The sequence below is a fragment of the Echeneis naucrates genome, chromosome 11, assembly GCF_900963305.1.
Source record: "Echeneis naucrates chromosome 11, fEcheNa1.1, whole genome shotgun sequence".
Taxonomy (NCBI): domain Eukaryota; kingdom Metazoa; phylum Chordata; class Actinopteri; order Carangiformes; family Echeneidae; genus Echeneis; species Echeneis naucrates.
This window is the reverse complement of record NC_042521.1, coordinates 3,803,531-3,828,973: the sequence shown is the minus strand read 5'-3', so window position 1 is coordinate 3,828,973 and position 25,443 is coordinate 3,803,531. Positions and strand designations below refer to the sequence as shown.

At 42.2% G+C, this 25,443-nt stretch overlaps 6 protein-coding genes across 7 annotated transcripts; 1 reads left to right on the top strand and 5 right to left on the bottom strand.

Annotated features, from left to right (window-relative positions):
• Nucleotides 1-660: 660 nt before the first annotated feature.
• apoea (apolipoprotein Ea) lies at nt 661-2,759 on the bottom strand. Its single transcript, XM_029514667.1, has 5 exons — nt 2,721-2,759; nt 2,486-2,541; nt 2,026-2,164; nt 1,114-1,401; nt 661-967 (listed from the first exon to the last, which is right to left on the bottom strand). Exons 2-5 carry the CDS (start codon nt 2,526-2,528, stop codon nt 661-663), a joined length of 777 nt encoding a protein of 258 aa, XP_029370527.1. The 5' UTR covers nt 2,529-2,541; nt 2,721-2,759.
• A 1,612-nt stretch (nt 2,760-4,371) lies between these two features.
• LOC115050648 (apolipoprotein A-IV-like) lies at nt 4,372-5,378 on the bottom strand. The gene is made up of 3 exons (XM_029513592.1): nt 5,339-5,378; nt 5,100-5,250; nt 4,372-4,951 (listed from the first exon to the last, which is right to left on the bottom strand). The coding sequence occupies exons 1-3, from the start codon at nt 5,376-5,378 to the stop codon at nt 4,372-4,374; spliced, it is 771 nt and encodes a 256-aa protein (XP_029369452.1).
• A 1,882-nt stretch (nt 5,379-7,260) lies between these two features.
• Nucleotides 7,261-8,213, top strand: LOC115050647 (apolipoprotein A-IV-like). The gene is made up of 3 exons (XM_029513590.1): nt 7,261-7,300; nt 7,399-7,549; nt 7,634-8,213. Exons 1-3 carry the CDS (start codon nt 7,261-7,263, stop codon nt 8,211-8,213), a joined length of 771 nt encoding a protein of 256 aa, XP_029369450.1.
• A 787-nt stretch (nt 8,214-9,000) lies between these two features.
• On the bottom strand, nt 9,001-12,371 carry tomm40l (translocase of outer mitochondrial membrane 40 homolog, like). Its single transcript, XM_029513589.1, has 10 exons — nt 12,319-12,371; nt 11,277-11,494; nt 11,126-11,193; nt 10,894-10,986; nt 10,708-10,809; nt 10,503-10,608; nt 10,272-10,394; nt 10,120-10,196; nt 9,859-9,961; nt 9,001-9,489 (listed from the first exon to the last, which is right to left on the bottom strand). The coding sequence occupies exons 2-10, from the start codon at nt 11,491-11,493 to the stop codon at nt 9,350-9,352; spliced, it is 1,029 nt and encodes a 342-aa protein (XP_029369449.1). The 5' UTR covers nt 11,494; nt 12,319-12,371; the 3' UTR covers nt 9,001-9,349.
• Nucleotides 12,372-14,125: 1,754 nt separating this feature from the next.
• On the bottom strand, nt 14,126-22,818 carry LOC115050645 (probable ATP-dependent RNA helicase ddx6). The gene is made up of 13 exons (XM_029513588.1): nt 22,646-22,818; nt 20,457-21,549; nt 20,253-20,357; nt 19,887-20,016; nt 19,519-19,665; nt 19,211-19,305; nt 18,949-19,071; nt 18,469-18,597; nt 18,110-18,226; nt 17,962-18,025; nt 17,765-17,866; nt 17,255-17,473; nt 14,126-17,163 (listed from the first exon to the last, which is right to left on the bottom strand). The coding sequence occupies exons 2-12, from the start codon at nt 20,697-20,699 to the stop codon at nt 17,259-17,261; spliced, it is 1,470 nt and encodes a 489-aa protein (XP_029369448.1). The 5' UTR covers nt 20,700-21,549; nt 22,646-22,818; the 3' UTR covers nt 14,126-17,163; nt 17,255-17,258.
• Nucleotides 22,819-23,485: 667 nt separating this feature from the next.
• Nucleotides 23,486-25,389, bottom strand: LOC115050987 (trypsin-2-like). Of its 2 annotated transcripts, XM_029514200.1 has the most exons (6): nt 25,210-25,385; nt 24,963-25,113; nt 24,611-24,867; nt 24,359-24,495; nt 23,873-23,974; nt 23,486-23,673 (listed from the first exon to the last, which is right to left on the bottom strand). In XM_029514200.1, exons 1-6 carry the CDS (start codon nt 25,247-25,249, stop codon nt 23,626-23,628), a joined length of 735 nt encoding a protein of 244 aa, XP_029370060.1. In that variant the 5' UTR covers nt 25,250-25,385; the 3' UTR covers nt 23,486-23,625. The 2 variants fall into 2 exon arrangements, with proteins under 2 accessions (XP_029370060.1, XP_029370061.1); XM_029514201.1 differs by lacking the exon at nt 23,486-23,673 and having other exon boundaries at nt 23,899-23,974; nt 24,251-24,495; nt 25,210-25,389.
• Nucleotides 25,390-25,443: the final 54 nt, after the last annotated feature.

Below are 25,443 nucleotides of genomic sequence, written 5' to 3'. Positions count from 1 at the left end.
CTGCTTCTGCTTTTAGCTTTCAAGATATAACTTCATAGTTAGTATTTTTCTGTTGATCAGAAGGATTTAGAGTTAAAACGGAGTAAAATATTTTACATAAATCATCAGAAAAAAAATATTTCGTCATAGTAAATCACCTTATAAACAGGGTGTCATTATCAGAAGTCCCTTTAATTTTTTTCATTTGATAAAAATGTATGGCCTGTTTATTTTTTTATTATAGGCCATAAAGAAATATAACATTATCTTGAAAATAATTTTAGTGCTGTTGCATTCAGTGGGTGTAACCAAAAGTTAAAAGAAAAGAGTGATTTATTATTTTTTCTTGGCATTCATTAAATTATTATGGCTGGATGGGTTCATATTTACAGAAAAAATGAATAAATCCTGGTGCATCATTTGCTTTCAGCACATTTATTCCACAATATGAAACATATTGCAGGATGGAATCATTGAATATCTACAGACAACGTACAGATTGTAGGAAAGTTTGAACAGTTTGTTATTGATTTTCTGCACATCTGTCAGCAGCTGGTATTTATTGAAGAGCTATCTAGACTTTGGTGTACATTTTTAATAAAAACTCAGACTTTCTCTTCATGTGTGAATGCTGGTGTAGGTCTGACAGGTGGTTGTGGTGGCCCAGAGGGATCAAAGGTTTTACAGGTTGTCAGAGATCATGGCGACATACGGCTGAAACCAGCTGCGGATCGCGGACATCTTCTCCTCCACGGTGCTTCGCATGTTGTTGGCTGTACTCTTGAAGGCATCCTTGATGTCCTCAGCTCTGTTCTCGATGCTGTCCTTCATGCTGTCCACCTGCGTCTTCAGCAGCTCGTTCAGAGTGGTGATCTTGGCCTGAGCGTTGTCTCGCACCTGAGCAAAATAAGGGTCAAGACGAATCCTCATCTCCTCCATGTTGTTTGAGGTGCGAGACTGAAGCTCCCCAATGTAGTCAGCAATATTTCTGAGAAAGGACAGAGAAGGTTTATTTACCATGAGCGCACACACATCATTACATGATATAAACCATACATCACATAAAGATGGTGGAGCTCTCTGAGTCTCTTACTGGACCCTGACCACCTTCCTCAGTGTCACCTCTTCACTCACGTCTTGAGCTCCTCAGCGTCCTTGTTGAGGCGTTTCCTCAGCTTGCGGCTGTAGGTGGAGAACCTCGTATTGATGTCCTCAATGCTCTGCTGCATCATGGTCTGCAGCTCTTCTGTGTACTTCTCCATCTGGTTCTGGGTTTCGGCCGCCTGAGTGCGGAGCTTTTCACCAATGTTCTGCAGGTCACTGCCCAAACGCTCTGCAGCCTCCTGAGTGTAGGGGGCCAGCCTCGTCTGCACGTCGTCCCTGTACATGGCCAGCTCAGACATGCTGTCCTGGATCAGGGTGCTGTGGGGGGAGAGGGGAGATGATTTTAGGGGTTTGGCTGGTGTTTTTCTGATACAGTCAGGGTCCAGAGGCAGATAAGGCTGACTCAAAGCAAACAAAGACCTTATTCAAGAGGGAAATGGAAAAATGACACTTTCTAAGCCTCAGCGGAGGATATTGCTGCAGAAATGGACTGACTTGAACTGAAACACTTTGGAAAGATCAAACAGCAACTGTGACAAAACCAAGGAACGTCATAAAAGTGGACTTGAGTCTCAGCAGCTGTCAAAATGTCTCAGCTCACTGCTACATGCAGATTAGACTCCTTACTCAGCCTGATGTGTTGTTGCACAACCAAACACTGGAAGGCCGAACAGCAGCTGCTCCTACTGAAACTGTAACTGCAGCTACTCTGCTGCTGTAACTGTAGCTGTCAAATACGCATTAAAGCCCAGTATTTTCCTTTTTACTCAAAATAATCTCACCTCAGTCGCTTATTTCCATCTCCAGCAGCAACACAAACTTTTTGTTCTTGAAACTTTGTGCAGAAGTGTGTGTCAAATGTGAATCATTTAACATTTAGCATTAATAAGTGCTCTCTGTTTCTAGAAAAAAGTGTTTCACAGTGACCAGCTTCGAACTCACTCTATTTCTCTGCTGATCTGGGAGGTCCTGATGTTGTTGACCATCTCATTTGCCTTCTCCCTCACATTGCTGAGATACTCCTGAAAGTCGTTGATTGTGACTTCCCAGGGACTGATATGTACACTTCGGGCATGGCAGCCTGGTGAGAGAAGAAATAATATGTTCACCAAAAACCACCTTAAAGTTTTAAGACCGGAAATAAAATCAGTGAACAAGTAAAGCAGCTTTTTGCTCTTTTGTTAAAAAACTCTTTTTAAATCGAATCCAGGACTTCTATCTGGACCGTGTGGGCACTGATGAGGCTCTCAATCGGATCCCTCCTTTCTTTCAGTTTTTCATTTTTCAGGAAACTTTCAAACACATCTTCTTTCTAATAAACTGTTTCTTTTTCTTCTTCACTGATTGACTCATTAAAAAGTTCAGTGACAAGATGTTTTTTCTTTTCATGTGAAAAACTTACCTGACAAAACTGCCAGCACAAGAATTACTGCAAAGACCCTCATGATGAAAGACGAGCTGGAAGACATAATAAGATAATTCAGACATTTCAACACCAACATAAAAAGGTTTATCTTCTGTACATTCATATATTTAATTTGAAGATTTTTGTCCAAAAAACGAAAAAAATTTAACTCTTTTGTAACTTTTTTTTTTAAACAAGCTGTTAGGCATCATAGAAATTGTAAGTATCTTACCTTAGTGATCCTGATGAGTGACGTCTGTGAGACTCACTGAGATCGTGACTCAGTATTTATACACCACATAGACATTGATGTGGTCCAATAAATGCCAGGAGGATTGCTGACCTATGTCCTAAGTTCCCAGCACAAACTGTGTTGTTGTTATCTTTTATTGCTGTGTGTGTGTTATTTTGGTTCCACGTCTCACACTGAAGGTACACATGCAAAGATGAGACAGAAAATAGGAGTCACCCAAAATATCTGAAGTCAGCTCTTTTAGTTAAACTACAAAAATAGGATAGTTTTCTGTAACAGACAATTCCAGCTCCTTAAATAGAGACTGGGCTGCATCATCAGCGACGCCGTCCTCATCTGTAATACTGATAGATGTACGGAGGAAAGGTCAAAGGTCACTCTGCAAATACAAGTCATTGTTCCACAGGAACTGGTCTGGTTCATAGTCTGCTTCCACAGCTGCAACACGACTTCTATAAAATGGAAACCTTCCAATAATCCTCCCTGCACAGTGATCGAAACAGACACGAGCTGTTAAATTCATCGAAAACTTCGGTATATAAGGAACAATATTCAGGAGGTTGAATGTGTGTCTGATTTTTTTGTATTTACATTTGTAAGATAGATTGAAACTTAAATTCCTTTATTTCTCCCACAGAAGGGAGGTTTCGCTGATGCAGCAGCACAGAGAGAAAAAAAAAACAAACAAACACACAGTTTGCATGTTTTTGGATAGAAGGAGCACACCATGATACAAATGTCTTTCTTAGAAATCAATGGACAAAGTCACCAGGCCTCCAAAAATATATCTAAGGACCAAGAAAAAACTTAAAGGGCCCTTCTGATGACATCCAGCATGGAAGAGAACCTGTGGTGGCCTTCACAGACTGTCTGAAGCGTGAAGCAGACCGGTTCCTCGTGTCACACTGCGTTTAACCTGCATTGTGTCTCATGTCAATCAGGGGGAAACTGCAGAGGCAGTAAAAAGAATCCCTTCTGTTTATGTGTTGAAGTAAATGGGAAAATTGATTGATTTGACATTTTCCTAATAAGATTATGGATGATAGAACATGATGTTTGTATTTTTTTAAATTATGGGCCCATTTTGAGGAAAATAGACCACAGAGGGTGTGGATGTCTCAGTGAAGCTGACAGATACCTCCTGCTGTTTGGTGTTCAGCACAGTCTTTTTTTATGTAGCTGCGCTGACTTTATTTATTTAGAGCTCATGTGAATTTGATGTGAGAAAAAAAGTACCACTATGTCACTGAAAGAGTAATGAGATGTAAAGACCTCCGAGGAGGAGTCTGTGATAAGAATCAGTCTGATCAAAGATTGCTGTTGTTGCAAACTTTAATTGAGCAAAGATGAGTTTGACTCTTTATGAATTCAGTTTTTATCAGCGAGAGAGAGACTGTGTTGTTGGTTCTCTCCAAAGTGAGAAAACATCTGTTGTGTGTTTTATTTTTTTTTTAAATATCAAGAAAATGTTGTGATGAAATGAAATTCATTGAACCTATTTATTGTTTGTCTTTTTTACAGGTAACACTTCACAGCGGTTTTAACAGTCACACCAAGCAGAATACTGACATTTTTCAGAGGTTCACTTCAGAATGAGCATGAAAAGGAGGGAAGACTTCAGTAAGTCTGTTTACTGTGTCAGCTTAGTGAAGTTCTCCCAGAGATCAGCCAGCTGCTTCTTCAGACTCTGGACGTCAGCGTCCATTTTCCGTCTGATCTCCTCTCCATAAGGAGCCAGGCTCTGCTGGATCTCCTGGGTCTTCTGGGTCAGCTGGGTCTGGAAGTCCTGGGCCAGGGGGATGACACTCCTCTGGAACTCCTCCAGACTCTGCTCCATCTTCTGCTTCATGTCCTCGGTGTAGGGGACCATCTGGGCCTGCAGCTGGTTCACACCCTGGGCCAGCTGCACCTTCAGCTCCTGGCTCTTCTGCAGCAGGACGGCCTTCAGGGCCTCGGGGTCCATGGCCTCGGCGTAGGGGGTCGCCTCCTTCCTCAGCTCCTCCACCTGCTTCTGGAGGTCGGCCACCAGCTCCTCAGCGTAGGGCTGCACGTTGGCGCTGACGGCGGTCAGATCTTTCTCCAGACGGGCCTTCAGCAGCTCGGCCTCCTGGGTAAACTTGGACGCGAGCTCTTGGGTCAGAGGAGCCACCTGAGTGCGCAGAGTATCGGTGAACCTGTTGACGGCGTCGGTGCTCTGAGAGATGAGAGTGCTGCAGGGACACCCAGAAATACATGAGTCCATTTGACATTTCTGCTTCTTTTGCTCTCACTGCTTAAAAACTATTAAGAATCGACTGATGATGCTCAGAGTCCTGAGTCCTAAGACTTTTAAGAGAAACCTTTAAGCCAGACTCTTACTTCACGTCTTTCCCCAGCTCAGACTGTCTGATCTGCTTCAGGGAGTCGTCGGCGGTCATGGTCACCTTGGCAACGTAGTCCCAGAAAGCATCTTTCACCATGTCGACCTGGTGTTTGGGCTGGTTTTGCCGCACGAGGTTGGCATTGCTACCTGATGAGAGCAGAGGAAAAAGCTTTCACTGTCACTTGCTGCCACTGGGAACTACCTATCTGAAATCACCAAAAATGACCGAACTCACCGGTGAAAACGGCGAGGAGCAGAACCACGAGGAGCTTCATGACGGACTCTGAGAGCTGAGAGGAGAGATGTGAAAAACAAAATGACCTCTTTGTGTCAACCAGACGTTTAAATGAATCTCCTTCCTTCAGAGGTCTTACCTGAGCTCCTTGTTCAGTGGTTATGTTGCTGCTCTTTGCTCAGTATATATAGACGGCTGAGCTGTATGGAGGAGGCAGGAGGGTAAAAGTCCAGCACTGACTGTCCTGCTGTCACCGCGGCAGCCACATCCACAGGAGCTCAACTATCTAACTCTTTTTGTTCTCTGAATCATTTGTCTTTATAAAGAACTTTCTACACTTTACATTTTAAAATTCCAACTGTGTGTAAGTGTACGCTGAAAAGGTGACCAAATTTAATGGTAGCTTGTTTTATGCAGTCGTTTTGATTCTCTCACTCGTTTATTTGTTTAATTAGGTCAAATTAAAATTGGGACCTGATGATGAAAAGAAGGGCATTGATGTTATTACAGTTCATCCTCATCTAATATATGTTGAGCTATTTTACTCATAAAGGGATTCATGGGATTACCTTCCAAATTCCCACTACAGTTAAATGTGTAAGGACAAAATTGAATCTGATCAGAGAATCTGCAGAAAGCCAAAAGAAAAGCAGCGAAACAATGAGGAGACACGAACTTTGGTAACGAGTATGTAACACGTACACACTGATGAGCAGCCAGTCAGATAACACTGTTCCATTATTCTCTCTGGTGATTACTCTGCTCTAACTCAACATGCTTCACAGCTTCATGCTGTCTGAGCTATAATGGGTCAGTGAGATGTGAGCAGGACTTTGATCCAGGTGTTCACTCTGACCTGCAGATTGTCGTCATTGTCTCCTTATACAGCTATTCCCTCTGGACACACTGATAAGACGGAGGAGCAAAAGTCTTCCTCAGATGAAACTGCTAATAAACACGCTGCTGTTTTTACAAAGACCTTGAATCAGATCATAATCACAGAAGCTGGAATAAAATGTTGGGTTTAACTATCATGTGGCTGAAGAAGCAAAATCCCAACAGAATATAGAAATGTTGACATGTTTATCTACATGTGAGTACAGTTTCATGGACAAAATATTAAAGAGTTGGGTTCGACCTCAGATCCTTCGTGCTGTGAAATAGTTGTTATGTAGTTGTTTCGTTTTGTGGTCATCTGACTTAATAATTAGCCAGAACCTTTGCGTAGTCACATCTAAAGTAATTATAGTATAAGTCACAATATCGAAAACAAAACAAAAAAAAAAAAAACACAATTTAATGAATCCATTATGTGAAACTTTCACTGTTTGAATATGAAATTCCAAAAAATATTATTATTTAGTTTTTCTTTTTTTTCAAACTGCCAAATCTACAAATGAGTGAACTAAATATCTGGAAGCTGATCCTCATCTCCGTTCCTGAATCTGCAACACAAACTGTGGGCGGTTGTCTTGCATTGTGGGTAACGTAGGGCACAAGAAAACTGCTTTTTCATTTGAGACGGTTGAATGAATTGATCGTGACCACTTTAAATGATTTAAATCTCTAATTTTCATGAGAATGCTGCTTGGTTTTAAATAAGAAAATCAAATCAAATCATACCACCTGCTCAGATGTCAGTAAAATATTCAAGATGAGTGACAGAATGTGACGTGTAGTGGCAGCAGTGGCAAGTATCTGTCCAGCGGGGCATCCGCAGAAGGACTTTACCCCTGAGTGGGGCTATAAAAGTCCTGACGGGGCATCAGCACATCACCAGTCATCAGACGGAGAGACAAGGAGAGGAAGACACCAGCTGCTTCTGAAAGGTAAAACATTTAGATATTAAACATCTTCAAGACTGGATTCACGTTCAGTTTACTCACTTTCAAATTTTCTTCTTCCAACAGTCAAGTTCAGTCATGAAGGTTTTCCTGGTTCTCGCACTTGCTGTTTTCTCTGGTGAGTGAATTTTCCGTTTTTCTGTAGTTTTTTTTCTGAACTTCAAAAGCTCTTTGGGTTTTCCTGATCTTCATCTGATCTTCATCCTTCATCCTCAGGCTGCAATGCCAACATTCTGTGGCAGGAGCCGCCCAAGAGCAACCTGGAGGTGGTGAAGGAGGCTTTCTGGGACTATGTTTCCAAAGTGACGCTGACTGCTGGAGACTCCCTGAACCAGATCAGAGAGTCTGAGCTGGGACAGGAAGTCAAGTAAGAGTCTCGACTTGAAGATGCTGAATGTGGTTAGAAACACACTGAACATGTCCCTTATTGGCTGTTTCTTCTGTCTCACAGTGCCAAGATCTCCCGGAGTGCAGACACAGTGAACCAGTACATCGTCTCTCTGCGCACTCAGGTGGCCCCTCTGACCCAGGACTTCACGACTCAGTTTACCCAGGAGGCCGAGCTGCTGAAGGCCCGTCTGGAGAAAGATCTGACCGCCGTCAGCGCCAACGTGCAGCCCTACGCTGAGGAGCTGGTGGCACGCCTCCAGAAGCAGGTGGAGGAGCTGAGGAAGGAGGCGACCCCCTACGCCGAGGCCATGGACCCCGAGGCCCTGAAGGCCGTCCTGCTGCAGAAGAGCCAGGAGCTGAAGGTGCAGCTGGCCCAGGGTGTGAACCAGCTGCAGGCCCAGATGGTCCCCTACACCGAGGACATGAAGCAGAAGATGGAGCAGAGTCTGGAGGAGTTCCAGAGGAGCGTCATCCCCCTGGCCCAGGACTTCCAGACCCAGCTGACCCAGAAGACCCAGGAGATCCAGCAGAGCCTGGCTCCTTATGGAGAGGAGCTGAAGGCCAAGCTGGATGCCAGCGCTCAGGACCTGCAGGCTCAGCTCACCGCTCTGTGGGAGTCCTTCACCAGCAAGACCCAGTAAATGGACCAACCTGCACACTGCAAATATTTATTTATCTCTACCTAATTTGTATTTTATTAGATAAAACCTGACAATCAAGCTTCTTTTCCATCTCTTCACTACCATAAAAGATTTTTAAAACAAAAATTACACAATTTAAAGGTACAAAAGAACACTGGTTTATAATCTGATTACTCACCTCAAGAAGCTGATAATTAGTCCATCATCCTCCGTGATCTTTGCTTCTTCTTCTAAAACAGCTGTGGAAACTAAGAGCACAGCTGCACAACATCTGTTTCACTCAACAAAGACTCATTTCTGCTGAGAATACAGCAGGTGGTGACACAAACCTTTAAATCAGAACTGTTGAAAAAAATAAATGGCTTTGATTGTACTGGTGGTTTTCTTTCCTCACAGTTTTGTGTATCATTGTTTAGTTTGATCATTTCCATGCTCTGCGGCCTCATGAGGCAGTATCTGAGATCTCAGGTTATAAATCCGATCTAAAGTCCAGCGGAGACAGGACGGAGACGTACAGTTTTTGTAAGAAATGGTATTTATCAGTTTTCAAGAGGTATATACAGGTTCATATATACTGTTCCAAACGTATGTGACATAAAAAAGGCAACAAAATGAGTGATGGATGATGAAGGTGATATTACAGTACAGCACACTCCTTCCTGGTTGCCAGTAAACCCCTCTGTAACCAATAACAAATCAGCCAAATGACATTCACTGCACACTAAGATTTTACAGTAAAAAACAATAGAATTCAAAACAAACAAAAAACATGACAGGCACTGGACTCGGTGACAAAAAAGAGCTCTGGAAATCAGTAATGTCTCTTAATGTGTTATGATGTTTTTGTTTTTTTTTTTTTTAATTTAATCGAGTCCACAGTCCAACAAATCACATTCTGTGTTACATGTTCAGGTGATTAAAGGATTTAAGTCGTCAGATTTACTTCAGAACCTTTCGGTGATTCTACATCATATTCGATGAAACAGTCTAGGAAAGCACGTCGTCACGATAAATGGCCGAGTCTGAGGTGATGGGACACACAGCAGTGTGGAGCACAAGGCATAGTCTGTTTGTCCATGGTGAGTCTGTCTGTTTGGACGGGTCCGTCTGCAGGTCGAGAGCCGTCCAGTCAACCTCTAACCGATAGTGACGCCAAAGCCGCACTGGAACTTGTTCTTGCGGTGGTTAAGGAAGGCGCAGAGAACCAGAGAGAGCGGCAGAGGGAGCAGCTTCTTTTCTAATGTCGCACCGACTATCCAGTTACTGTCCACTGAACCTGGGAGGGACAAGTCGGTTTACTGTGCCGTATTGAAGAAGATTGGAAACTAAAGGCCCTGAGAAAAATGTTTACTGAGCTAATACATAAAGTAAAACTTAGGCGTAGTTTCCCATAGAATTCAATACAATCTGACTTCTTTGTACAACAGTGGAGACTGCCCCAGATGACGTTAGTTTAACGTTGCCACTGTGATGCTCAGATGAATAAATGAGGATACAACTTTTCCTGACACTGACTGCTAAATCTACGGTCTACATTTGGTCCATTTACATTCTCCTACAGTCAGACATTCTTACATCCTCTTCTCTTTACCTGCTAAATAGCTCTGAGTAAAGAATCACCACTGGATTTAATTGTTCTTCCTACCTTTGAACTGTAAATTAGCTTTAGGCACATCTAGCTGATAACCGAACGACACACTGGTATCTTGCATGCGGGTGCTCGCCTCGAACTCAACGCCGACCTGCAGCTGTTGAAGAGCAAAGGACGGTTAGATCTGGATGAAGGATAAGTATGCGACACCGGAAAGAGGCCTGGCAGCAGTGGAAGTGGCTGCTCATCAGGACAGTTACGACTCATTGGACGTTTCAGTCTGATAAACGGGGAAGGCGAAGGACGGAACGTTACCTGATCGTTGGCTTTATGGTAGTATGAAGCGTGAGCGCCGGCTGAGCCCAGTGTCAATGTGGCGATGTAGTTGCTGCCTGTGTGGAGGGAGCAAACGGTTTTCCAAAGTCCAAGTGAAACCTGCAGCAAACTACACATTCACCTGGTCTTACCTGTGTACCTGCCCACTAAGGACATCACCGTGCCCTCCTCTCCGGGCCTGCGGTGGTAAACCAGCTCCCCTCCCAAAGCCAGCGCTGATGTTATGGACTGGAGGTAGTGTGTTACAACAATACCTGACAAGTGGACAACAACAAGACGGCAACAGTGTTGGGACTCAGACCAACAGTCCATCTCTAATTATACAAAAATCAAAATGACTCTTTGTTCAGCTGGTGACCTACCAGAGCCGACGAGGACGTCTGGATTTCCAAGAGTGACAGTTGCAGTAAAATCCTCTCCCCTGAACTCAGCATCACCCTGCCAGTTCACAAACTTGTTCTGCTGCGTCTGAGAACATGAGACAACATTAATGTTAAAGCAAGAGTGATATTGGTCTGGTTGATCTAATATGTCAGCTAAAAAAATAAGAAGCTAAAATAAGATTACCTGGAAGGCCAATTTGGATCGTATGTTGCTAGAGATCTGATGGATGATCTGGGCGTTTAGGCTGCCACTGTTGTCCATGTCTCCCACCAAGACAGGAAAAAACTGAACAAAGAGCAGATCATTTCTATTAAAGTTCAAAAACTGTGAGAATGGATATCTTATCAGAGAGAGTTCACTGCAGCTTACCTCTGCTGGACCCGTCTGCTTTGATCCAACATATGTAGCACCGAACCTGTAGGTGGAATCTCCCATGGTGCTCAGCAGCACAGTGTGATTTACCTTGAAGGAAATTGTTTTTAAAAGCACCTGAGTTATAAGCCTTATTTTTGTTTTTTAAGAAACATGCACACACAAAACAATGCATACCGGCCTGTTCAGACTGAGTTTTGTATACTTTTCTAAAGTCCTAGTTTATTACCTGGAAGTGGTTACTAAGGCCTTTGTTGACAATTAGCCTGACCCCCTCCATCTGCATAGGAAAAACCTCTGAGAAGAAAAAAACTGATGTAAATAAAAGGTACATTCAGGTTTTTTGGCTCTAATATACTTAGGGAATTGTCTCCGTTTACCTTTGCATTTGCGATGACACTCATCAAATGCTCCTGGATTAGGCAAAGGGCTCTCTGCCTCCTGCTCCTTCCCAGATGCTGCCCCAGTTGGGGGTATAACTGGGGACACCGGAGGCATCCCAAAGCCCGGCGGCACCGTCAATCCAGGGGCGGCAGCAGCACCACCAGAGGCTGGTGGTGGAGGGTTGGGGGAACTGGCAGCCAATACACTGCCCATGCTGAAAAACCAGGGATGAAAACGAAGTGATTAAAAAAAAAAACAAAAAACAAAAAACAGAAGAACAAACTGATTCCCAAAGAGATCAACCATGAAGACAACCTTTGACTGGGACAAATTTAAAGTCATGAAAAGTTATTGCAATCTGAATATTTAGGGGCTTTCCATATGGTTGATAAATCTATCAGGACATTTGGAGGGTACTAATATATTATAACACAAGTCAAGTAAATATATTTATGTAACACTGAAAACGCCTCCAAAGCTCAAAATAAAGTGATGCAATAATAATGTGATTTATAATATAACAGATTAAAATCCGGGTCTGTCCAGCTGAAAGGATAAAACCACTATATTAGAACTATAGAAAAGCCTGAAAACTTTATTTCAAAGCTCAATACGATTTAAATACAGTTTAATATTTGCTGAGTAAACTGATCCTCATGTATAAAATTGGCGGAGTGTCCCTTTAACCTTTCAGACACACCATGTCCATTCATTTGAAGAGGAGCAGCAGCAAAGAGCTGCGGACGAGAGAGCACAAAAATAACCTCACATCGGCGAAGTAAAGTGAAGACAAACGTCCTCTAACTCTGCTGTTCACAAGTCGTTCATGTTTTGAATGAGATTTGATATAAAATCGTTAGCTAAGCTAGCTGCCTGCAGCCGTTCAGTCTGACAGCCGGAAAACAAACAGCGGCTTTTCACACAACCGGCGCTAAAAACAAACACAAAAAAAACCAACAAAAAACAGACAGCATGTTCAGATATTTCTGATGAAAATTTCACACTTTATTAAACACACAGCTAACGTCTGATACTCACGTTGTAATTTCCAGAGGACGAGGCAACCGGAAGTTAAATCCAGAAGCACCAAAGAAGAAGAAGGGAATGACGAGAACGGCCCGCCTGTTTTCTCAACACGAGTTCTGATTGGCCGAGAAGACGCAAGCCACGAAAATGATTGGAGGAGACAAATGCCAGTCACTAAATGCGGATGTGAAAATCCGAGCGTTGGTGGCTTCACCGTCTTACTCTAGCGCTATTGGTCGATTAGGAGTGACGTCGACCGCAGAGGGAAGGAGGAGGGCTGCTTCGCTCTTACCGATTGGTGGACGGCTTGTGACGTCAGCGGGCTGCTTCATATTGACACCAGTCAGGGTGTCAAGGTCAAAGAGCGACAGTTTTCTGGTCACTTCCTGTTAGATTCAACTGCTCTTTTATTTGTGTCGCCATTCTGAACTGTATAATCTGTCCTTTTAAATTTAAGACGTTAATCTTTTTCTGTCTATTCCAGCTGATGTAAGACATTTAATCACGCCTTCACGTGTCCACCAGGTCCATCCATCACCAAATACACCCAAATCTCTGGAAACCAAACACGTCTGCCTCACAAGACGATTAAAAATTATTACAACTCAAAGTTCAATTCATCCAACAGTCTAATGGTAGAAATAACCCGACAAAAATCCAAATAAATGTTGACACAACTGCAGATTTAGTCAGTGTAACACAGCAAAAAAAAAAAAAAAAAATGAAACGACAACACAATGTTCATTTCTGTTTAATGAGTTTTATAGCCCCTGCATGTATTTCAATAGAGAGGACAGAGGGGATAACACAAGTTGTTGACATACCTTGTGTATCTTTGATGCATTTTCATGACGACACAGGGAGCAAAATATTTTTTTGCAGTTTCACCGAATGGCACAATAGGAAGAGAGAAAAAAAAAGGGGGACAATTGACAGAGGAAAATAAGTTGCCAATTACTAAAACATGGAGACTGATTCTAGGCTATTGTATTTCAATTTCCAAATGATGCAAGTCACCAAGATATAAATACAAGACAACTGAAAAAGACATAAGGTTTTGTTGTTGAAAAGAAAGCTGGATTTTAAACGTATGTGGGATCGATTGAGCCGTCTTTGTTTTGTGCCAATTCAGAGGCGGTGTATTGCCGCTCCTTTCTATCCCCGTTTTAGAGAAATACTGTTGAATTGTTATCTGTTGCCACATTCAAACCAAAATATCTCAGAGCCAATTAAGAGACACTGTTTTGTGATCAGGGTGCAGGGGACGTGCTGCTTATGACAAATCTGCATCAGTACAGCGACAGTGGAGAAAAAGCTGGCACTTTCATCAATTACACAATTTTATCTCAAATTTTGCCAATTCAGACTTGAGGAGCGACATTAGAGCTGCCATTTAGTACCCATATCCTCACCCTTTTATTTTTATTTATTTATTTTTTTAACAGTTACCCTTTTTTAACAAACACCCCCCCACCCCCTGTGAACACTGCAGACCTGTCAGGTCAGAGTGTGCACACATACACACAAAGACAACACCAGATGACAAAAATCGACATTCAGAACTGTATTCATCATAATCTCCTTTGTGACCAGAGTTCAAGCCAGCACAGAATTTTATATCAGACACAAGCAGCCTCTGTTTGATGCTCCAACCATCACTTCTGTCAGTTTTAACATTTCTCTCACAACAACTGAACTGAAAACCTATTTTAGCATCATTGGCTCTTCCTGAGATCTTGACAATTACTTTGGTGAGTAAAAGGTTGTAACTGACAGAAGAGATTTCCCGACGCCAAAACTGTAGCTGCAATTGAGGGTAGTTTTTTTTTTTTTTTTTTTTTTTTTTTTTTTTTAAATCGCGTTACAGTTAATTCCCCAATAACTTCCCTGGGTCCCGACAGGTTTTGCTTTTAATGTCTCATCTTTGCTTTCTGGTCACTAAAAAGATCATGAAATAACTGTCAGGGATGTGATCAACAACACAAAACATCAAGAAGACCAGAGAAGTGGAACATTTCTCTTCAGAAATGAAATTTACATCCACAAATTTGAACTCCTGAATAAAGAGGGAGATGGGAAAAAGAGAAAAACAATCACACCCCTGACATCTGTAAACAGCCATACTGATATTTAAGACATTGCCAACAGAAACACATGACAATTCTGCACATTAAAGCACAGGAACAACAGACTATTACACTCACATGCAGCCACAAACTGTGACCAGGGCAGTTTTATTATTATTTCAAATTAGCCAATTTTCATGAGTCACCATGTTGACTAATTGTGACAGTTTTGCAGAAGCTGCATGGAAATGTAATGAGTCTGAAGCAAACACAGTTTGCATCCTCTCTCACTAAAAAAAAAAAAACAAAAAACAAAAAAAAACAACTTCTCCAGTCACCTGCATGTCACATACACACCTTTCTCTCTGACACTGACTGACTGACTGACTGACACACACACACACACTATCTTTCTCTCTGACACACACACACACACACACACTATCTTTCTCTCTGACACACACACACACACACACACACACACACTTTTTTGGTTTTGCTTCAATGTAAATCCTGAAAATCTATTTCAAGGGAGGGGGGGGTTGGGACAAAATAGATTCTACCTCCTCCACCCATGAAGCAAAGTATTTTCTTTTTTTTTCTTTTTAGGAACTGTAAACGACTAGTGTAAACAATGAATCATTTACAACTTTGTCTCCTTAAAATGATTCATAACACCTCGTATTAAGATTGCCCTACTGAAGGAGGGAGGGGGGTGGAGTTGCTGAAAACAGATCACAGCACTTTGATCATCCATCACAGGTTGAAGAAGATCACAGTGCCTCAACGCCTCCTAGAAACTCTCCTGTATAACTTGACGCTCTCTCTGACACTTAAAACATAAAACAAACTGTTTTGTGTTGGAGAGAAAGACCTTTTGTTTTAAGAGCCAGGGAGGAAGATTCAAGATGCCCAGCGAGCATCAGATAAAACACTTGGTTTCTGCAAAATGACCCAAAATCCTCCAGAAGTTACCCAGTGCTAAAGCCTCAAAGAGCCAACCTGCTTTAAGCAACATCAAAAATAAATCTTAAAAAGCAAAAATCCTTTTTTTTTTTATATCTTTTTTTTTTTATCATTAGTGATGCTCTGTAAGGGGAGGACAAAAAAAAAAAAAAAAAGTCACAGCTGCCTGTTCAAAGATGCTACAATTCTGCTTTCAAAAACAGAGCCCACCCATCACAGAAGGATAATCACATTTTTATCATAAAATGTAGCTGTGCTGGGGGGAGTGGTGTGGGGGGAAAAAAAAAAAAAAAAAAAAAAAATGTATATATATATGCTGCTGCTGCTACAGAAAGAAAACTGACGGTTCCGATTCTGGTTCTGAACACGGTTTTTGACACTCTGGGGATTGATAATGTCATTTATCATGCTTTCTAGAAAATTTATAAAACGCCTGAAATTTCTAACGCAGCAGCAGCAACACAAATGACAACTGTCAAACATCCTTAAGCGCTTGGCATTTAACCGCTAGTCTGCAGAGTTCACAATGGCAACTGATACATTCACCAACTTCAATGTTGTCAGGATGGGGCTTAAAAACAAAGTTTTGGCCTGCAGGGAATGGGGGTGGGGGGTTGCATGTGTTAAACTATATTTCAGCATTACGGGAAAGAAACTTAAAGATGTCAGCAGGGAAAAGGAAAGAAAAAAAAAAAGTGGCAGAAAATTGTGACTATTGTTTTGCACCAATTTCCACAAAAACCGACAAACCTTCACCTCCTGGACTTATTGATACCAAATTATCTGTCAGCTCCAAATGGCAAATTTAGTGATCAAAGCTGTTTTGAACCATCTCTGGTGCATCAGTCCTGCAACCAGACTTCATTTACCAGTTCCAGTGGCCGGTGGATTTAACAGTAATCACCAGCCAAATGTTTTTAGTTATGTAAGAGAAGTGTCTGCAGGCGAACGGCCATAATGCAGCTCTTTCCCCTGTTTGTGTGGCTGCAAACTAACCTCCATTAATCAGTATGAGGGCTTGTGTCTTTAGGCCGCCTTCTTATATCAGCTCTGCTCATGTACTATTTATACAGAAAGGGAAAAACAGTCACGCAGTATTGGAATAAAGCTGCCTTTTTTTTATTGCAATGTTCACATTAAAAATAACGTTCACATTCAGGATGGTTTTTCAAGGAGTTTAAGCTGCGTTTCGACACCTCTCAGCAGGGGAGAGTGTGTGTCATCTTTTTCTCTTTGCATAACGCAGTATTTAAATAAAATCTAATTACTATTTAGTTTATCTCATTTGTGCTCGTTCTCTGCTGCGTGACAGAAGACAGCAGACTATGAATGGATGAGTGAACATGGGAGTAAGTAAGGCACTTGAGTGACAACAGCAGTTTAAGTGGACAGAACGATGGCTGGTTTTAAGTGCACCATAGTAACATTAAAAACAAACCGACCTTGCTGCTGGCAATGAATACACTCCCCAAGGATGACGGGTTAAAAACAGCTCTGATACCCAATTACACTGCTGTAAAACAAGCACATTTATCAGGAGAAAAATAAACATCTATCCCAGTACGAGTTTGGTGCAAAACAACAGTTTAACTTTCTGGATGAAAAAACAAACAAAAAAAAAAAAAAAAACCCACAAAGAAAATTCCCATGAGACAGCGCTCTTGGAGGAAAAGCTAAGGAAATACTTAGAAAAGAAAAGAAAAAAAAAAAGCCTTTACATCCATTTTTCAGGCTCTGAAAACGAGGGAGGGATGTAAAACTGAAGAGTTGCCTGAAGACTGTGTGCAAGCGCAGATGTCTGTGCAAGAGCCCGGGTAGTCACGTCCTGGGGTGGGGGGGCAGAAACTGAGATTAGGAAGACGGGGCATTTTTTAATGGTCTAAAGTCTAAATAATTACCTCTAAGCAAAGTCAAACCTTTTTAGGTGCTCTCCTGTTGGTGTCCTGGTTTCTCCTCAACTTCATCCACATCGCAGTCGGCGCTGGTTGAGTGGTATTCGGCCACGTAGAGGCTTTTGTCGATGCTGCTGGGAATGGGCTTGATGTCCGTCACCAGCTGGTCTTCGATGGCCTTCAGGTTGAAGCGGTCCTCTGATGTGATCAGGTTTATGGCCAAGCCCAGATGGCCAAACCTCCCTGTGTTAAATACACATTTTAATCACTTCAGAGACTTCTCTTCTGTGCTTTAATGAAAGTCATTTTAGATGCTGCTTCTTGGAAAACATCCAGCAGTAACAGTGAAAAGCAAACAGGGCAAATTGAGCTGTACATGCCATCCAATAGGAGGAGCTTGTAAACAAACATTCTCTTCATTCAAAAACAACACTGTTGTGCTGATTTAGAATAATCTACCGATTATTGGTGAGCTTTTAAAATTGCTTTTGTCCTGGTTCATTGTCACAGTATTAAAGGACATTAATGTCTTACCTGATCTACCAATACGATGGAGATAAGTCTCTGCATTCTTGGGGAAGTCAAAATTGATGACTACGTTGACAGCCTGGATGTCAATACCTCTGGTGAAGAGATCTATAGGAACACAACAGCGAATAAGATACAGGCATTAGAAGAGGCACACCAACATTGAGTTAGCTTTTTTTCAGCTATAACAGAAACACACTCACCTGTGCAGACGAGGTTTCTGCAAAGTCCATTTCTGAAGTCATGGAACACACGGTTTCTGTATTCCTGAAAACCATCAGGAGTACAAACATGAACCAACATATCCAAGAACAGTCTCAGTGTCACTCAAAACAGTGAGTTGCATCTCACCTGCATCATCTTAGCGTGGATGTAGAAGCAGGAGTACCCCAGCTGAGTGATCTTCTTGGCCAACAGCTCCACCCTCTGAGTGGAGTTACAGAAGATGATGGACTGGTTGATCTGAAGCTGTGAGAGGAAAATATCACATCAACTTTTTGACCTCCATTTTTTGCCTATGTGAAATGGGAAGTTAGCACATTTCCTGCTGAAAGAGGATACTGAAGCCAGATGTTACAGATGCTCAAAAATGTCTCCAAAATACTACAACGCTGGAGTCTTACAGTTTTGTTGCCATGTTTTCATGAAAACAGATTTCGCAGCATGGAGAATTTGAAATGCATAAAAAGTGAATAGAGTTAATGAGTTACCCTGGAGAACAGTGTGTTGAGGCAATGGACTTTCTGCCGCTCAGTGACATAAGCATAGAACTGAGTAATGCCCTTCAGAGTCAGTTCCTCCATCAAGTTTATCTCATAGGGTTTCTGAAGGTGTTTGGCCTGCGGCAAAGACACATGGAATATTAACAGTTGAATCATACCAGTCACTTCACAAATGTACACATCCACAAGAGGTCCCTTGGCAGTCGTTTGTTGAAGGAACTCTACACAAAAATCTATATTAGACAATGGAATAGGAAGACATAACATATCAAAACGTTTAAATCCTGTGAATGTGAGCTGAACTGCTGCAGGGGAAGTCCGGCATGGAAAAGTTTACAACACACAGACACAAACAGATTTTGGGCCGCAGTGTGAGAACAGCTTGGTCTGCCGAGCGAACCAAGCGCTGCCAAGTGGCCCTGAGCCATCGGGTTGGACAAGCGTTGCAGCAATTAGCCGACTGCTCACCATGAACTTTTGCACACTGATGGGAAAGGTTGCAGAGTAGAGCAGGATCTGCCTGTTCTTGGCCAGGAAGCTGATGATATCCTCGATGAGCACAACAAAGTCCTGAGACAGCAGCTTATCCGCCTGAAAGGAAACAAGAGAGTTGAAAATGGAGCAGACTCTCTTCAGAGCACAGACTCCTAGAGAGATGCATGAAGACTACGCCAACAATGTGCCTGGTTTACTCTCGATTTAATTATATTCTTAATGATTATACAATTACCTCATCCATCACCATCATCTGGACTCGATCCACCTTTGCAACTCCCTTCTTTATCAAGTCCAGGATCCTGCCAGGCGTGGCGATGACCACATGCACTGATTGAGCAGAGAGAATTACATTTCTACTGAGCACAGCAGTACAACTGCTAGAATTACAAAATTAAAATTTACTTTCACCAGAAAACAATGGTGCCTTGAAATATCATTGTATTTTTCCTTTTACATGCAGACGTTGTTGTATTGTAACATTTGTTACTGTAGCATGTTACACACAGCTCCATGATCAACCAGCAGGCCTTGGATTCTTACCAGTCTCATCCAAGCGCATGATGTCATCTCGCAGGTTGGTCCCCCCGGTTGTGGCCATGACTTTGACTCCTCCAAGGTGTTTGCTGATTTGGATGCAGATCTGACTCACCTGCAGTGCCAGCTCACGGGTGGGTACCATCACAATGGCTGAGGGTTAACAACGGAGGAGAAATTCAGATGAAGCATTAAGGCACTCACGCCGGGCAACGTAACCACTAGAGTTTATAGGAGGACAGAGAGGTATTCAAAGAATGAAGAGCCATCAGATCATAATAAGGAGAGGTAGCAAAAAATGGAGAACGCTAAAGGATAAAGCAAGACCAACACACAAAAGGCCAACAGTGAACAGGACATGACTTCAGTCTCACCCTGTATGTGGTCCTTCTTCAGGTCTATCCTCTCCAGCAGTGGGATGAGATAGGCTCCACTTTTCCCTGTTCCATTTTTTGCCCGGGCCAGAATATCCCTTCCCGACAGGGCGATGGGAATGCTCTCTTCCTGCAAAGAACCAAAAGAAGATCTTATCTTTAGACCCATTCTGCAACATTGATATCATATGACTGATATGCTACATCGGTAAAAACACAATCCTCTCAGACATTATTTTGCAACCACAACATCCTGACAGATTGACAAGGACCTTAGTACTTGAAAAAATATTCAAGAAATGCATTAGGGGACGATGATCACCTCAGATTCATGTGATTGGCAAAGACAATAAAAATAAAACATACCTGGATAGGGGATGGTTTCTCCCAACCCATCTCAAAGATGCCCATCAGGAGTTCTCGTTTGAGACAGTAATCTTCAAATTCATTCCCCTTGGTGGAAGTCACATCCTGTAGTAAACACAGAACAGCCAGGACGTCAGGAGAGATGTACATATTTTCTGAAGTATGATTATGGTTAAGATTAGAAACTCTTAAAGTTTGACTCACTGAGGTTTTGACCCTGTTGTCTTTGGGAGGGAGCTTTAGACTCCTTTTCCAGTCATCTCCAAACTTGATGCCTCCTCCATCCTGAGGCACACCTCCTGCTTTCTGGGATGCTCCCAAAGCCTTTCCTTGAGTTGTGGGTGCTGGCTGGACTGAAGCTGGTTTGGTCTGTCCTCTGAGCTGCCCGTTCTGCTTGTTCAGTCCCATGACGACTGGGCCAGCGTTTTCTGTTCTGGCGGTTGCCATTTTTCCTGTTTTCCTTGCTTTTTTTTCCTTTTTTCTTCAAAGTATTATATTTTTGCCTCTTAGGTTTTTCTTTTTAAAAATTCTCTTCAAAAGTAAAAAAGTTTAATAAAGCATTAACAAACAATATTCTCTATTATTTAAGTCCAAAGCTTTCACAACAGAAGTCGATTCGTAGTATTTACATATACACATGTACGTGCAGTTCGGTCCCCTTCAACAACAGAGTGACTGACGTACAAACACCAAAAAAAACAAAAAACAAGTTTTTACACAAGAGCTCTTCAAAATGAAGAGAAAAATTGCATTCATATACTTGTCCACAATATAGAAAAATTATATGTGAACAAGTATCAAAGCAGTTTTAGTCCTGAAATAGAACAACTAAGGCAATCTGAACTTGGGGAATAGCTTCTTCAATATAATATGAGTTCAATACTTTAACTTCTGTTTCTAAATGGAACAATATTTCTTGTTTCCACTTTGAGTCCATAAGAGTTGCTCAATACCCCTGTCCTTGAAAAAAAAAAGGATGTCCAACTTTGTACAAGTCTTTCCCCAAAAATCATATAGTCTCTAATGCTCTGTTTATTTCCACTGTGTGGGTGTATGTTGCTCCACTTGTGGAAAAAAAATGGTTCTTGAAAACACAAGTCATACAAGGGGTTAATTAGTCCAAAGCCAAACAGCTTTCAACCCCTTTTGAATCCTCTGTGTACTATCCCTCCTGCTCCAGGTGTTTGACCTTCTCTGCCTGGACACTGCAGGTCTTCAGCTCAGTGTGTGAAGTGTGCAAGTGTGGCCGTGATCAACCCACTACCTCCTCAGCCAGCCAACGGCTCAAACTTGTCACCTGAAAAAAATCCAACCGAGAGATGAAAAGAAATAGGATTTGATCAGCTGATTGGTTGCCCCGTCATCAACAATTCATTAGCTGCATGAGACTGATGGGTAATTTGGTCCCCCCCCCCCCCCCCCCAAATAAATACCCTGAAGGATTATACGTTGATATCTTTGCTTTAGTTTGCAAGATCTTCATGTATCCAACATCATCACATTAAAGATCCAACATATTGGAACTAATATTAGTGCCTACAGAAGACAGGAGATAATTGATTTTTTTTTTTAGTAAAACGCTTACTGGGGGAAATCAAATTAAATTAAAAGGTGAGAAATGCAACTGGGATGACAAACAGCCAACATGCTGGAGCTCAGATGAGGGAAAGGCTTTAGCAGCTAATTCACTAAATGGTTTGGTTTAGATTGCACAGGTGAACCAGCCAGGTGGCAGCCTTCATATGCAGATTAGGCAGACCAAACTGCTTTAACACGAGACTGACCTACACCGAAGCCTGTGACTGAATCAGATATTAATTTCATGGTAAAGATTTGATCCATGGGGGGGTCTGTTTGTGTCGCTCCGATTCAGAAGAGCGTAAACATACTTTTGATAGCCGATGTTTCCGTGTCATAAATCCTAAACAGTTCAAACATACTTTTTTAAATACCTCAACAACAAATTCAACCTTTTGATTGTTAATCGTTTCATTCATATACCTTCTGTGGTACATTCATACCTTATTCTTTCTTTGGAGCTCCGTCTCGTAAGAGTCAACATTAGCCACGTTAGCCTAACGTCTGAAACGAAGCCAGTGTTAGCATTAAACTAACTTGCTGTTAAGCCTCTGCGACGCTTCAAATTTTACTTTTGAAAGATTTTAATTTGCGTTTTGCGGGCGTAACGTTAAAACAACAGCAATGTTTCCCGTTTGTTTGGTTTAATTTTGTGATCTTCCTCTCCAACTTAATGTTAATATAGCACGATTAGCAGAGTCGTTAGCCTCAAAGCTAATTTAGCACAAACGTTAACTGGCTAGCTAGCTAGCCTGCTCAACAACAACTATGTTTTTAACGGAAACCCGAAGGTTCCCGCTCCCGGAAACACTTACCGTATTTTGTCTGGTATTTTACAAGATATGTCCAGTTTTCGGCTGAGCAGTTGCTTTCTTTGTAAGTCGCGGAAATAACGGAATTTTACTTGAAATAAATCGTCTCTATTGTGTTTCTTCTTCCTTTAAATCAACATGGTCGCCTTCTTCTTCTTCTTCTTCTTCTTCGTCGCCTTCTTCTACTTCTTCTTCATCTACTCCTCCTCAGCGTCTCTCGCTGCTGTTTGTTACACGTGGGGGTGAATGGCGCTGCTGCCGCCTGCCGGCACATCCGGCAGCTGCTGCATCCATGAAGGAGAAATGTGCTGAGAGGCAGAACAAACTTTATACCTCTGAGCTCTGATCATCAGCACTACTGTGCAACATGATGCATCACTGCTGCAACTTAATTTAAGACTTACTGTACTGCACCATGGTTTTTACAATACTTCCACTTATTTGGATCAATTATCTCTCTATTATTATTATTTTATTTATCTATTCTATGACTTATGTGTGTATACATTCTTGGAGTATTTGGATTTTCTTTCTAATTCTCTGCTGGAGCACCTGTAATGTGTGTTTGTGTTTATGGTGTGTGTGATTGAAAAATGTATTGAGAATATGCAGCTATCAAAAACCCATTAGGTTTTGATCTACATACAACTACACCTCGTGTAAAATGTAGGTTTTCCACTGTAAAGTCCATGTTATGGAGTTATCAGTCCAAACAACTCTGCCATTCATCATAAAAACCAGTAAAAGATCTTTCGAAACTTTAACTGTGTAATCCACCATTAGAAAATTGCAATAAAGTGCTTTTTTAGAATTAGTCTAGACACAAGATTGTTCATAATAATATTTTACTGTTGTTAAAACATGATCCTCAAACAGTCATGATTTGGTTGGCACAAAAGAAGTTGCATCAGAAATATGTTCCTCATAAAAGTGCTGTAAGTGACAGCAGCTGATGACGGGGCGGGTCTTTCCTCTGCAGGTCGTCAATGGGACGCCATAGTGGAGTGGATCCAGTCAGTGAACTCGCAGACCTGTGGAGAAGGAAAGACATTTTAGCATGTGATTCAGCCTGTTGAGTTTTTGGATGAAAGTTTTAAATCTGTAAACACAGAGAAGGAACATTCAATACTTCAACACTTGGATAAAATGACATCTGCTCACATTTATGAATCTCTTCAGTGCTTCAGTTAAAAAAATAAAATAAAATAATGGCTTTTAAGAGGTACCCACCTTGGCATAAACCCCGGGGCGATTCACCTCAGCGCAGCCCCATCCCCAGGACACCACACCCTGGAGCTCCCCATTACACACCAGAGGGCCACCAGAATCTCCCTGATGGTGAAAATTGAGGCCTACTGTTAACTCACATGAACAATCTTAATTCATGACAGAATTTCAGTTGCTATTATAAGTTGGATGTGTTGATGAATTAATAAACATTCATGAGTACAATAACAGAAAAATAATGGAAAGATTGAATGATAGTGGAATTTTGTTTACTAATTATATTAATATCATAACATAAAGGCACTTGCTGAAATAATAAAAAAATAATTTCTGTTTCCCTGTTCGAGATGTAAAGGAAAAATACAGATGGAGGATGCTGACCGATTTTTTTCTGCCGTTTAAACTTGAGCAGCACGGTGGCGGAGTACTTTAAGCTCTGCAGATGTGCATTGTTTCAGCTTTTGTGTACTTGTGGCAGACTTCACAGACCTGGCAGGAGTCCTTTCCTCCCTCCAGAAAGCCGGCACAGAACATGGAGGAGGTGATCCTGTTGGGGTAGGAGCTCTCACAGTCCTCCTGGGACAGGATGGGCAGATCCAGGCAGTGGAGGCACTTCAGACAACCAACTGTGGCACAAAACACAGAGAGACACATGCAGAAAGGCACACTTGTCGTATCTTCTGCTGACGCCTGTATTCAATTCACAAGTTGATCTGTAAGTTCTTGTCCTTTCAGACTTACAGGGACTCTTGGTGGCTCCCCAACCAGACACCAGACACTTGGTCCCCGCGGGGGCACAGCGGCTGGGCAGGGCGATGGGCTTCACGTACTCATCAAACTTGGCTGGCTCGGCAAGTTTGATCAGCATGATGTCGTTGTTGATGGTGTAGCGGTCGTAGTTTGGGTGGCGGATGATGGCAGCAGCAGCGATGAACTGCTCAGGGCCGTCCTTGTAGCGAATGTGGTGCTCCCCCAGACGCAGCTCAATGTCGTCGTTCCTGGAGAATGAAGGAAACAGAGCAGCTGGTTAGAGCCAAAGCGTCGCTTGGTGGAGCTTCTTGTTGTCGGTCAAACTCAAGTCTTCCTGACTTACTTGTAGCAGTGAGCAGCACTGACGACCCAGCGGCTGTTAATCAGGGTCCCCCCACAGAAGTGCCAGCCGTTGTTGAGAGACACCTGCCAGGGGACAGAGTGCGGCTTGCACTCGTATCCACCAACAATCCTGTCGTCAAAGCTGAGGGCAGCTGAGCAGGCAAGACAGGAGAAGACGCAGATTTCATTTTTCTTTTTTTAAACTTGAGCTCATCAAAGAAGCCATCAAACAAAAGTGCCAAACTCACCATTTGTTGCTGCCAACAGGAGGAAAATGTGGAGCAGCATCACGGCTTTGGCGTGGGAAACTCCAGACAGGGAGCTGTCTCATTCATCTCCTCACATTTAAAGCGCCTGTGTTTGCCCTCCAGTCGACGTCAGTTAGGGTCCGTATTCAAGGTGAACCAATAGAAGATGGAGAAGAGGGAGCTGATGCCAGGAACAGACAGGAAAAAAAAAAAAAAAAAAAAGACAACCAAACA

What these genes read in the sequence shown, in the direction of transcription:
- LOC115050987 (XM_029514200.1), bottom strand. Translation starts at nt 25,249, where the DNA reads ATGCTGCTCCACATTTTCCTCCTGTTGGCAGCAACAAATG. An exon ending in CCTGTTGGCAGCAACAAATG is followed by an intron (nt 25,114 to 25,209) that starts GTGAGTTTGGCA and finishes TTGCCTGCTCAG; the next exon opens with CTGCCCTCAGCTTTGACGAC. An exon ending in GGGAGCCACCAAGAGTCCCT is followed by an intron (nt 24,496 to 24,610) that starts GTAAGTCTGAAA and finishes TTTGTGCCACAG; the next exon opens with TTGGTTGTCTGAAGTGCCTC.
- LOC115050645 (XM_029513588.1), bottom strand. Translation starts at nt 20,699, where the DNA reads ATGGCAACCGCCAGAACAGAAAACGCTGGCCCAGTCGTCATGGGACTG. An exon ending in CATGCGCTTGGATGAGACTG is followed by an intron (nt 19,306 to 19,518) that starts GTAAGAATCCAA and finishes CTGCTCAATCAG; the next exon opens with TGCATGTGGTCATCGCCACG. An exon ending in CAGAAACCTCGTCTGCACAG is followed by an intron (nt 17,867 to 17,961) that starts GTGAGTGTGTTT and finishes GTGTTCCTATAG; the next exon opens with ATCTCTTCACCAGAGGTATT.
- apoea (XM_029514667.1), bottom strand. Translation starts at nt 2,528, where the DNA reads ATGAGGGTCTTTGCAGTAATTCTTGTGCTGGCAGTTTTGTCAG. An exon ending in TGTGCTGGCAGTTTTGTCAG is followed by an intron (nt 2,165 to 2,485) that starts GTAAGTTTTTCA and finishes TTCTCTCACCAG; the next exon opens with GCTGCCATGCCCGAAGTGTA. An exon ending in CAGATCAGCAGAGAAATAGA is followed by an intron (nt 1,402 to 2,025) that starts GTGAGTTCGAAG and finishes CTCCCCCCACAG; the next exon opens with CACCCTGATCCAGGACAGCA.
- LOC115050648 (XM_029513592.1), bottom strand. Translation starts at nt 5,378, where the DNA reads ATGAAGCTCCTCGTGGTTCTGCTCCTCGCCGTTTTCACCG. An exon ending in GCTCCTCGCCGTTTTCACCG is followed by an intron (nt 5,251 to 5,338) that starts GTGAGTTCGGTC and finishes TGCTCTCATCAG; the next exon opens with GTAGCAATGCCAACCTCGTG. An exon ending in GAGCTGGGGAAAGACGTGAA is followed by an intron (nt 4,952 to 5,099) that starts GTAAGAGTCTGG and finishes GTGTCCCTGCAG; the next exon opens with CACTCTCATCTCTCAGAGCA.
- LOC115050647 (XM_029513590.1), top strand. Translation starts at nt 7,261, where the DNA reads ATGAAGGTTTTCCTGGTTCTCGCACTTGCTGTTTTCTCTG. An exon ending in CGCACTTGCTGTTTTCTCTG is followed by an intron (nt 7,301 to 7,398) that starts GTGAGTGAATTT and finishes CTTCATCCTCAG; the next exon opens with GCTGCAATGCCAACATTCTG. An exon ending in GAGCTGGGACAGGAAGTCAA is followed by an intron (nt 7,550 to 7,633) that starts GTAAGAGTCTCG and finishes TCTGTCTCACAG; the next exon opens with TGCCAAGATCTCCCGGAGTG.
- tomm40l (XM_029513589.1), bottom strand. Translation starts at nt 11,493, where the DNA reads ATGGGCAGTGTATTGGCTGCCAGTTCCCCCAACCCTCCACCACCAGCC. An exon ending in GATCCAAATTGGCCTTCCAG is followed by an intron (nt 10,609 to 10,707) that starts GTAATCTTATTT and finishes TCATGTTCTCAG; the next exon opens with ACGCAGCAGAACAAGTTTGT. An exon ending in ACCATAAAGCCAACGATCAG is followed by an intron (nt 9,962 to 10,119) that starts GTAACGTTCCGT and finishes GCTCTTCAACAG; the next exon opens with CTGCAGGTCGGCGTTGAGTT.